We start from the raw sequence: 12,075 nt of genomic DNA, 5'->3' as shown, positions 1-12,075 counted from the left end.
TTTATGACTTTCTTGTTGTCTTCCTGTCAGTGTTTCTTTCCTTTCTGTCTCCCATGCCCTCCACCTGCAGAAAGTGATCTTTCCGAGACAGGACGATGTGCTCATCTCCTTCCTGCCTCTGGCTCACATGTTTGAAAGAGTTATACAGGTAAGAAACTGCCTGAACTGACGAGGCCTCGTGGGGCTCCTTGTGTTTTCTTCCAGAGTCAGTGGTCTCCTACTTGTGAGGATGTACACATTTCCTATTTGCCTTTAGCACACATGTTTGAGAGAATGGTACAGGTAAGGTCATGGTGTCAGTGGAAATCGTCTTTTTTCCACGCCACAAACAAAAAAATAAAATAAAATCAATAAAATACTAAATAACCAGCGATATCTTGTAGCACTAAAAAGGCTTGTACTCCAGAAGTGCCATGTGCATAACACCAGAGCCATGGTCTCAGTGACATGGCTGTGAGTCCAGAGCAAGGCCAGGAGAGTTTCCCAAGCTCTCCAGCTTACACCTGGCTCAAGGATTGAGAAACAGCCCTTCAGCAATGAGCCAAACTCATGGCTCACTCAGCTCATGGCTACTGCTACCTGAGCAATCTCTAGGACAGATTTTCAAAACACTCTAGGATGAGGTGTTGTGTGAGTCAAGATACTTTCATGCCATTTTCTACATCAGCTAAAATGATTTTTTTGCATAAATAACATGATCTGCAAAAAAAAAAACCCAACCTGGCAGGTACTGAAAAGGAAGAAACTGAGATCATGGTGAGACACATGATCCTCCTGGCAGGGCAGCATGTGGTGACCATTCACTGGAGCCTGTGTCCCCCAGGAATTATGGCAGATCCAAGCTCTTGCCAGCCCACAGAACTGACTCCATGTCTCTTTTTGACTTGTGCTGCAATTGGTGAGTTAGGCAAGTCAGGTGAGACAGTCACATCAGGTCTCCTGGCCTGAGAAGCTGCAAACTTAAAATAGATCCAGTATGTGAAGGTTGGATCTGGATCCAGTTGCAGCTCTGTACTTTCTCAGGGAGGCCTGTTTCAGGCTGAAAGCACACTTTCTGAGTCAGACAAGCATCTGAATAAAAACCTCCCACTTCTTAGTAACATCTGTGCCAAAAATAATATATTTTTCCCTGTTAAAACTCTCACAAATTGGAAGTAAAAGCCCATGAAAGATTTGGAGAATTACAGCCCAGGCTTTCTCCACCTGCAAGGAAAGTTGGTCAGTGTGCCAGCACTGTTCAGCAAACAAGAATATAATTATTCAAAATTCATCTGATGAGTGGGCAGAGAGAAATTAGAAACATTGAAAATGCTTTCATTTCAGAGGATGTTGCTGTACTGAAAGGGACAGCCTCCAAAGGATGTCCAGGTTTATCCTCCCATCTGAAACAGCTTAATATATAGATTTTTTCAAAAGGGCTAAAAAGTAATTTTCAAAAGCATTTTGAACAGCAAGCACTGCATCAGTGTCCCTAGTTTTAGCCATTATTAATTCCTGTAATTTACAATTAAAATCATAGATTCAAAGATAGATTCTTTAAAACTAAAAATTTCTAGTTGTTATTTTCAATTCTCAATGAGCACACTGGTTACTTTCTTTTTTAAATTCATGTGCAGTGTAAAGCACAGATTCAGCAGTGTGATTTTCATTAAACCCACATCACGTGTAAAATTCCTGTGGTTTCAGCTGATGGAGACAGTCTCTAACTGTCTGACAGAGCAGTGAGAGCAATTTGGTTAGTACTGCAGATTTTTAGGAGCTGCACAAAAATTGCGGATGTCTCTTAAGGAATTTTCAACTTATTTAGTTATTTGGGGAAGACAAGCCCACAAAAGGGAGCTGAAGTTTTCAGTCTACTCAGGAAGGCTGGGCTCAGCTCTGGCATCACAGGGGCACTTGCTGAGGACACTTTCTTCTCCATGCACTGTAAAACCATGGGAGAAGTGCTGGTCTCCAAATGTTCTTCAGTGACAAAATGCCAGAGTGACCCAGTCTGTGATGGCTCCTTGGCAGGGTTACTGGTTACCAGCAACCAGCTACCAGCTGGCTCATGGCCAGCAGCCCCTCTGCCCCATCTCACATATTGAGCTCCATTCTGCTGATGAGGAAAACACCCTGCTTTGTTTTCAAGTCCAAGGCTTCTGGATTTGTAGTTTCTATACAAGTCAAGCACCTTTCATGAAGTGGGCTTCTATTTCTGGGATACTGGATCAGGCACTGTATTGCTAACGTAGTTTATATTGTTGTATTTAAACAAAACTAAAGTATTAACATCTAAAAATTGGCTGCTGCTCTGTGTTTTATAATGTTTCTTACTTTGCATTTCTGTATTGATGATAGGTCCTCATGCTGTGAGCTTCTATGGGAGGGCTGGGCTTTAGGAAAGTTCTGATCCAGACTCTGACCCTAACTGGGACTTCTCTATCCCCATATGCAGGGGATGAAGGGAAATCCCTTCTGAAAATTTTGATTCCTTGTTCTTCCAGAACAAGTGGTAAATTTGCCAGATGCTGATTCGCTTGTACTGAAAAATGCCCAGAACTATTTGGATATTTCTCTTCAGCGCAAAATTTATTGTTACTTTATTGTATTTCCAAAGTCCCATTTTTGCCACATTGCAGAGCAGAAAAGGAGCTTCTGTGCTTGGGATAGGAATGCTTTGCTTAGGGAATTGAAAGCCAAGGGGTTACATGTGCTCCTCTTTCTCCTCTCAGTCTGTAGTGTACTGCCACGGAGGGCGGATTGGCTTCTTCCAAGGCGACATTCGCCTCCTGTCTGACGACATGAAGGCACTGCGGCCAACCATCTTCCCTGTGGTGCCACGGCTGCTGAACAGAATGTATGACAAGGTGAGCTGCATTTTGATTTCACTCTTTTTAGAACAGTGGAGTTTATCTCCCTTTACTACTCATGTGGAAGAATTCCCTTAGTCATGGAGATTTCTCAAGCAGATGACACTATTTCTGCCTTGCTGCAGACACATTCTCGCCCTGTGTAATGGATACAGCTCCTTCAGTGTGTAAGTCTGTATTATGACTTACACAGACTCCAGACACAGCTATCCCATATGAATATGAAATCCCTCTGTACTAGCCTCCTACCTTGTTCTCACTAAAATTACCAGGGATGTTTCTAGAGATACAGGATATTTTTCGTCACAGAAACATCAGTCAAACCTGGCTGCACAAGGACTTTTTGTGCCCTTCAACCAGATTTGAAACTCAAATCTCTTGTTCTGGTGGCAACAACAGCTGGAAATCAGAAATTTCAAAAAGCCTTTGAGGATTTAGGCAGTGTAAATGTGACAGTGGCTTTTGGATTAGAAATCTTTAAAACTAAGGTAAAGGTATTGCAGGGTATTTAAGACAGGCATGTCTGATCATCATGTTAAATCTGTTTGACTAGCTGGGAATATTTATTCCTCAGAAGACTTATCTGCTACAGACAAGCTTAAGCACAAGCTACTGATGTAATTTTTCCCAAAGGTCAGGGCTTCTGTGCTTTATTAAGGGACAGGCACTGGGAGTTTCTCATTTGTTGAAGTGGAATTTGTGCTGGTGCCTGATTCAGCTCAGGTAAATGCAGCCCCCATCACCACATTGGCCACCACTGATACCTGTTCATATTGCTTATTCCCTGTTGCTCAGGTTGCCTGTATTTCACTGAACCCCATCACAGAAATTATATATTAAGAGCAGCCCTGTCAATCCAGTCAAGGCCTGTACCACCATCCTGTATTTCCCCCCCCCAAAGGAACCACATGTGCAATAGGGAATGGAGCGAAACACATCATTCCTTTTTCCCCACTAACAAATCCCAAAAGAACTAAAACTTGTTTACCTGTGCTGCAAATGTAACTGTGCCCACCGGGCTGTGTGGGTGTCATGGGGAGAAGAGGTGTTGATGTGCTCCCCCTCCTCTGTGACACCTCATCTGCCATCCTGTGCTCCCACAGATCTTCAGCCAGGCTGACACATCCCTCAAGCGCTGGATCCTGGAGTTTGCGGCCAGACGGAAAAAGGCCGAAGTTCGAAACGGCATCATTAGAAACGACAGTTTGTGGGATAAACTTTTCTTTAATAAGATACAGGTAAGTGATTCAAGAAGTGAGTCTGAAGTCAAAGAACTCTCGTTTCTTCCAGCAATGACTGGTTTTCTGACAAGGCAGTTTCAGACAGTAGAAAAAATTTCTTCATGGATAGGATTGTCAAGAATTGGAACAGGCTGCCCAGGGGAGTGATGGAAGTGTTAGAAAAGGGGGTGGACGTGGCACTCGAGGACATAGGTTAGTTGTGAAGATGATGCTGGATTGATGGTGAGACTTGATGAGTGGTAAGACTTAGAGGTCTTTTCCAGCCTTAACAATTCTATGATTCTTTAAAGTCACTGTAGTCCACTTGCCTGATGATGAACTGTGGGCAGTCACTACTCAATAGTGAACAACAGACTGGAAAATAGAATAGAGAAAGGGAACTGAGCACAGTTTGTTGCTAGTGAAGTTTTGCCTTTTTTGTTTGTTTTTGTTTTTAAGCACCATGCATAATGTCAAAATTTCAATTCTCTCAGGGATAACTTTCCAGAGGGAATGGAGAAATACAAGGCAAGCTAAGATGACATTTGCTACATTCCTCTTCAGCAGCACCAAGAAATCACTAATTTATGGAATACTGCCAAAAATTTTTTGCAGCTCTCAGATAGAAGAGAGAGGGAGGAGGAGAGAGAGAGAGGGAGAGAGGGATGAAGTTCAGACAGGTGGTCATGAAAAGGTCACTGATCAAAGAGATGCTGCTCCAAAGTTTTCTGGAAAATCCCAACAAATAGTATTGGACTTAGGGTTGAGTTGCAGTTGGGTATATTCAAACCCACTTTTCTTCCTAGGAAAAGAATAAAGTTGTAAAGAAAAATGCACACATGAATCGTGGTTTAGCAACCATGAATAAAGAAATCAGAATGCCCTTCAGCTTCCCACATATCTCAGTAAAAAAAGATATTAAATTGGCTTTAAACCAGGTTTTTCTGGGCTCTGTACTACTGCAGGAGGCTCTAATTACTTCATTTTTTTAATCGGATGACTTATCTGGAGACATGCCACTTTATTTTTAACTAAAGAAACTGACTGTACTTGTGGTCTGTGGATTAGTTGTCCTCAGTGTGCAAAGATAGCAGAGTTCACCCAGCCGGGAGCGAGCCAGGCCGCATATTGATGCAAGGGCTGGCGAGACGGGCAGACTCAGTCAGCAGTTGTTTTCTTTTGTGCTGGGTTTTCTTTTTTACTTCTAGAATAAAGAAAAGGAAATGAAGGGGGAGGAGAAAGAAGTGAAATAGGACACAGGAATTGATGTAATACCCTCCAGAAATATTTGAAGGTCATCTGCCTTAAAAAAGGGACAACATTATTTTAGAGGGCTTGGGAGGCAATTCATTAAAACCAGTGAGGTGTAAATAAGCAAAGAAGACTGGATGGGGAAGAGTCTGTTTTTCCCAGCAGTTCCCAGAGCCAGCTCTGCAGCCTGCCCAGGCGCAGCAGTTGCAGGAGCCTAGGCTGAGCAGCTTGTCCTGCCAGGGACAGGAGCACTCCTGTCTCTGTACACTGAATGGGGTTTTATCCCTCAGGAAAGCTTCAGAGCTAGTTCATATTTCCATAGATGGCCTCACCACAGAACCACAGAATGGCTGGGTTGGAAGACTCCTTGAAGTTCATCTAATTCTCACCCCAAGCCATGGGCAGGAGATCCTGCACATTTATCCTAGAGAGAGCATTCTGTGCAAGCTCATGGTTTTGCCATCTGCAGTAGCCTCTGATGCTTTCTTTTGTTTCCTCCTGCTCCCAACCAGGCAAGCCTTGGGGGCTGTGTCCGCATGATAGTGACAGGCGCTGCCCCCGCGTCTCCGACCGTCCTGGGCTTCCTCCGCGCCGCCCTCGGATGCCAGGTGGGTTTGTGTGCCTGCTCAGGGATGTTCATCCACTGCTAGCAGGAGAGCACCTGGTGTTTAGGAAAGGAGATGGGTTCGACCCTCAGAACTGCATTCAGGACAGCTGTACCAGGATGAATTGAACAGCCGGGCTTGGGGCAGCCACGGAGTCGTGGTGCACCCAGAGCTCAGCGGGTGGGAACAGCTCTGGGATGGCAGTAACAGGCAAGAGATATTTTCACTTTGGGCATCTCCCAGAAAAACCCCCAGGCTCATCCCACCCACCTCTCAGCACCAAATTGAGTATGTGAAATTAAATGTGTTCGTGCGAGTGCTGGGGACTTCATTACACAAGTTTTATTCCATATAGAAATGGAGAGTGCTAATCCTCAGACATCAGCCTAACCCACCTGAGTTGTCCACTGCATTATTTCTCTGTGAGAGGAAACCCAGTGCAACTGAGAGGTCTCATTTGAGAGCCTAAAATTAGTCAGAAAAATAAAGGGTGGATTTTCAAAATGTCCCACAAAAATACCTTTTTTTTCCCATTAATAAGTTCCTCTCATAGTGTAGCATATGTCCTGAATCAAAGGCTAAGTGCTCAACTCATCATCTCCCTATTTTCAATGATATAGAGTCATGGTCTTTCCTAGTTATGGAAATGGAATTTTGTACACAGTAGAAGCCAGGGACAGTGTCCCCATGGCAAATGGGCACCCACACACTGCAGCTGCAGCCTCAGCTCAAGGACTGTGCAACACAGGGCAATGCTTGGGATTGCAGTTTGGAATAGCAAAATCTTTTAGGATCTTTTAAAGATACCTGTCTCTTTGTCAGGTTTATGAAGGCTATGGCCAAACAGAATGCACAGCTGGATGCACCTTTACAACTCCAGGTGACTGGACATCAGGTAATTATTTTCTTCCACCATTGGAAGAAATAAAAGAAATGCACATTCCTTTAGGAAATTTTGGACTGTAACATCAAGGCCAGGTTGGATGGGGCTTGGAGAAACCTGATCTAGTGGAAGGTGCTCCTGCCTCTGGCAGGGGGTTGGAATGAGATGAGTTTTAAGGTTCCTTCCAACCCAAACCACTCTGTGCTATTTCAGGATAGGTTTTATATCCAAAGAGGAGGTGTCGGTATTTAGTTTTAATAGTGCAAAACCTTAATTAAGTAAATGATTTCTGCACACAGACACAGCTCCTGCAAGAACATCCAGTGTATCTACAACTATGCAAGTAACTAATGATAAAATGCTAATTATTATTTATAGGAGAGATGACAAGTGACTTGATAACTTTGATTTCCAGGTCATGTAGGAGCCCCTTTGCCCTGTAACTTAATCAGATTGAAGGATGTGGAAGAACTGAATTATTTTGCTTCCAAAGGAGAAGGAGAGGTAGCAAATCACATTTTTATATCAAATTCTCACTAGTTAACACTGTATGAAGTAGTTTATAGAAGCATTTGACCTTTGTAGTGTGCATGGTTGCTGATGGGTTACATTGTGCAATCAGGAAAGGAAAATGGATGTTTAACCATAGAGCAGCAAAGAATTAATGAAAAAGGAGCTGTGGCAGTACTTCCAGCCTGATTCCTTAAACTGCTAAGACTGAATTAGTTCAGCTAAGAAGAGCTGAATTGCTTTGATTACTACATTGCTGCGATCTCTACATTGCTGTGATTTTTATACTACACAAAAAATAAACTTATTGAAATAATTTTGTTATTTTTAACTGCAAATGGAATGCAAATCAACTTCAAACAAATCAGTTTTGCAAAGCCTACTTCATATTTCCATTTGCTTAAAAAAAAGCCATAGATAGTTTATTAACCCAATCTGTTTTAGTTTCATGAAGCCTAGTCATTAAAATATTTCAAATTTAGTGAGTTACTACTTAACTTATATTTATAGCAGAATAAGAAAATAATTCATCACCATCCCTGGTTGTTTTGCAGATCTGTGTGAAAGGACCCAATGTGTTTAAAGGTTACTTGAAAGATGAAGAGAGGACAGCTGAGGCACTGGACCAGGAGGGCTGGCTTCACACAGGAGACATTGGAAAATGGTTACCTGTGCGTACTGGACACACCCAGAGTTCTTATGGCAATTGCATTATCCCAAGTAAATTTTCAAGGGCTGAACTTAGGTCTCCAAGCAGGTCTATCTTTACAAAGGATTGAGTTTATATTTGGCACAATAAGCATTCAAAAGCACAATAGGCAATTGAAAGCTCTGTTAAAGACAGACAGCTTGCTGAGTTTCTGTGGTTAAATAACTTCTCTGGGAATTCTCATTTCTTTCTCCTAACAGAATGGGACCCTTAAAATTATTGATCGGAAGAAGCATATATTTAAACTTGCTCAGGGAGAATACATTGCACCGGAGAAGATCGAGAATATCTACATCCGCAGTGACCCTGTTGCTCAGATCTATGTCCATGGCGACAGCCTGCAGGTACAAACCAAGCTTTCAGAAAATCTTACTTTACTCTTAGTAGTTAGAAGACAGAGCTGGGCTTGAAGGAAGGGAAAATGTGAGTGGATCACACCACACTGTCTCCCTCCTGCTTTGGAGCTGCCTGACAGCCAGGCAGGAACTGAGCTGCTGATGGTGTGACCCTGAGCAGCTTAGAGAATGCTGTGACCAAAGATCAAGCTTTTAAGTTGGCTTTGGTGTCACTCTTTGGGTCTCCAGTGCTGTGCTTTGCCACCATGCCTGTGGTAAGCCAGGAAAAGGCAAAGTCACTGCTGCCCCAACACTGCCTGCCCATTCTGACCAATCTTGTTCTGTTAATTTGCACATTTATACACAGACTTACAGCTTCTGAAGCCATGGCAATTCATCCTCTGCATTCAAGGCTCACAAGCATGAACCTTCCCTTGGCATCAGAGTTTGCCTGGGATTTGCGGGGCCATGTGAGTTATTAATGTCCAGGAGGAGCATGAACCCAACTGAGGGTATTAAAACTGCTGGTAAATGCAGTCACAGACAACCTTTTACCTGAGAAAAAGGCACAGGCATCAGAATGTACTTCATGACAATATGTTAGCAAATTACTGACATAATTATCAGGAAGTGGTAAACATGCAGAAATTCAGCTGACTTGTGTATTCGCTTCAATGTAGAGCCTGGAATGTGGTTCAACTTTCACCTGCAACTCTCCTTCTCCTTTACCTACAGGCCTTCCTGGTGGGAATTGTGGTGCCTGATTCTGAGGTCATGCCAGGTTGGGCAAAGAAAAGAGGGTTTGAAGGAACATATGCAGAACTCTGTAAAAATAAGGTTTGTATCTGCAGTAGAGAGTGTTTTTTTTTTTAATTTATTTTTTGCTGTAGCATTATGTGTGCACAATACTTTGTCTAGGAATGACAATTTCAGTGACAAGAATTATTTCCTTACTGAACATTCAGCAGGGTTGACCTGGATCCAGTGATATGTGTTGACTGGTGGTACCAACTTCTGTCAGCACTGGTGGAGGAGGGCAAGAGTCTCTCTTGCAGAGAACAACAGTACAGCAGGAGGAGAGGTTGTGTTGGCTCAGATTTCTTAAATAAGACAACTAAACAAAACTTATTGCTGGTCTTCTCTATGGTGACCAGCAACAGGACCGGAGGGAAGGGCCTGAAGTTGTCAGAGGAGGTTTGGATATCAGGAAAAGGTTTTTCCCAGAGAGGGTGGCTGGGCGCTGGAAGAGGCTTCCAAGGGGACTGGTCACACCATCAATCTGACAGAGCTCAAGGAGCAATTGGATAACACTCACAGGCATGTGGTTTGACTCTTGGGCTGTTCTATGCAGGGCTGGGAGCTGGATTCCGTGGTTCTTGTGGGTCCCTTCCAACTCAGGACATTCTATGATTCTATAAAAAGGACCCCAGTCTTAAACACATGCTCTCTAATACTGAGGAACTGCACTGGATCACGTCAGCAAATACTGATGTCACTGAACCATTCCACTGGTGTCTGTGGGCAGTGATTCTGCATTGAAGTCTGGCAGATGGTGAAAGGACTGTAAATTTAACAGCTATGTCACATTGCTGGTTTGAAAATAGAATTACTTTTCATACCAAGGAGACACTTAACATCACCACACTTAAGTGTAATGCTTATACATTACAACAGAATTTTGCTAACTACATACTAACTGTTAGTAAGGCACTTGAACTTTGCTCAGAAACACTTTGTTTGGTGAGCAGTGAGCATTAATTGCATGTAAGGTTGGCTGTGGTAGCTCATGAGGAATTTCTGTGTTTTGATGCAGGAACTGCAGCAGGCAATAATGGAAGACATGGTACGGTTAGGGAAGGAGAGTGGGCTTCACTCCTTTGAGCAGGTAAAATGAAACACATCCTTCAGTGTGCTCAGACAGGCCATCTGTCTGTATAGAAGAGGGATTTGTCAGCATTTATCATGTTACTACAAATCTTTGTTGCAGCTGCACATGATGTTTTTGGAAGGAGCTTTATTGCTGGCACCCTGTATTTATTCCTTTAGAAAAATGTATTTGCTGTGATTCTGCTTCCCGCCCATGTTTGAAATTTGAATTAAATTTAGTGAAAGTTTTGGGTGCAGAGGTCAAAATCTTAATTGGGGACATGGATAATCTCCAGAAAACCAGAGGTCAAGATAAACATCTGTAGGAGTCTGACTTTCCTGCCACTGAAAGCTCTGTTAGAAATTGGGTCACTAATGACTACTCTTATACCTGACCTGGAAATGCTGCTGGTTTCTTTATCTTTAGTCTGGGCACTAGTTCTTTCCTGCTTGTGTAAATATTTCTGCAATAGAGCTACAAACACTTCAGAAGGGGAGATCTGAAATCAACCATGGTCTACATAGCATTAAAAACACTGAAAAATTATCCACCCCACTTTAAAATGTCAAATGCTTGTATCTGTTTAAAAAAACAAACATCTTAATCATTACATATAATTAGCAAGGGCTTTTTTGCTTTTGTTCAGACTGTTTCTGGGTGATAATTCTAATGAGTAATTCACCATATTGGAGTGGAGCAGAAGCATCATTAAACATAACCCTATTATTAATTTCTCAGTTACCTATGCAAATGAAATGACAGCAAAAAGAAATTTATTTTAAAATAATTCAGTATAAAGCATCATTTTTAATGCACATAACTGTCTGTGCCAATAAACCTTGTTTGCCTCTGCCATGGTCTTCACAGTATGAAATATCCTAAAGTAATCGATTCCACCAGCAGTTTACAATTAATAAAGTATAAAGTAATGAGGAAAGACTTCTCATCTTTCTAAAATTGGAATAAAATAATAAGAGAAGAGAATAAAAAATTATACCATTTTCAAAATTAAAGGGCTTCAAAACTTCATCTTTGTTGCAATATGTAATCTTAAAACCAAATTTTGAGCCAGATACTGTGGCTAATATTCCTATGGAATGGGATTCTCTGTTTATGGGGATACTCTTTATCATCCCCATCCTCATCTGCAGCTTGGATTTCTGTCTTGGGAATGACAAGTGTGATTTCTATAACCATCAGCTTCCAGGATCTGAAAGCCAGTGCAGCAAACAGGGGAGCACTAATAGTGTGAACACTGATTTATGAAGGATTGCATGGGGGCAGGGCCTGGACCACGATGCTTGCAGGGAAAGATGAATCACATATCTAAGGAATGCAAAATGGATTTGCAGCCTATATTGCTGCAGCTCCCAGCCAAACAAACTGCAAAGCAGTCTGGCTTGGGGAATCACAAAAGCAGCAGATGGCTGGGGAATTTTGTCTTAAATCAGTGGGCTCTGACCAGTCACGCAGCAGTTTTCTGCTTTCCCCCACACCAGCACGGGAAGGAAAAGCTCACTCCCATCTGTGCTGCCAGGCTCCCCACTGTGCTCAGAGCCACTGCCTCAAACAAGGGCAGCCCTGTGAAATGCCATTTGCACTGGCTGAAAGATCTGGATCATTTTAATCAGCTAAAGATGATCATCATGTACACATTTTGTGCCTGAAAAGCTTCATGATAACTTTGCAATATTGAATCAGTGCTGTTTGCTTTTGCAGTGGGGTTAAGTTGAGGTTTCCCAGCACAACTCCCTGCCCTTGCCCTCTCCCCCACTGCCTTTCAGCTGTGTGAAACTGCAGTGATGATCTCACACTGGCCCTTGTGCGCTGCCTCACTGTGCTC

The 12,075-nt window shown here is 42.6% G+C and overlaps 1 protein-coding gene across 4 annotated transcripts in view; it reads left to right on the top strand.

Moving 5' to 3' along the window:
* ACSL6 (acyl-CoA synthetase long chain family member 6) overlaps nucleotides 1–12,075 on the top strand; it is a 57,523-nt gene that overhangs the window by 40,549 nt on the left and 4,899 nt on the right. For 3 of the 4 annotated variants that reach the window (XM_058035121.1, XM_058035124.1, XM_058035123.1), the window contains exons 11-20: nucleotides 71–148; nucleotides 2,715–2,849; nucleotides 3,956–4,090; nucleotides 5,836–5,931; nucleotides 6,751–6,823; nucleotides 7,227–7,315; nucleotides 7,876–7,992; nucleotides 8,231–8,374; nucleotides 9,101–9,202; nucleotides 10,179–10,250. In XM_058035121.1, the coding sequence (XP_057891104.1) occupies nucleotides 71–148; nucleotides 2,715–2,849; nucleotides 3,956–4,090; nucleotides 5,836–5,931; nucleotides 6,751–6,823; nucleotides 7,227–7,315; nucleotides 7,876–7,992; nucleotides 8,231–8,374; nucleotides 9,101–9,202; nucleotides 10,179–10,250 (1,041 nt within the window). Of the gene's footprint in view, nucleotides 1–70; nucleotides 149–204; nucleotides 283–2,714; nucleotides 2,850–3,955; nucleotides 4,091–5,835; nucleotides 5,932–6,750; nucleotides 6,824–7,226; nucleotides 7,316–7,875; nucleotides 7,993–8,230; nucleotides 8,375–9,100; nucleotides 9,203–10,178; nucleotides 10,251–12,075 lie in introns of all 4 variants that reach the window. The other variant, XM_058035122.1, reaches the window with a different exon arrangement.

Source organism: Melospiza georgiana, chromosome 15 (assembly GCF_028018845.1).
Source record: "Melospiza georgiana isolate bMelGeo1 chromosome 15, bMelGeo1.pri, whole genome shotgun sequence".
NCBI classification, from domain to species: domain Eukaryota; kingdom Metazoa; phylum Chordata; class Aves; order Passeriformes; family Passerellidae; genus Melospiza; species Melospiza georgiana.
Note: the sequence above shows the minus strand (reverse complement) of the source record. Positions and strands in the feature narration are given on the sequence as shown.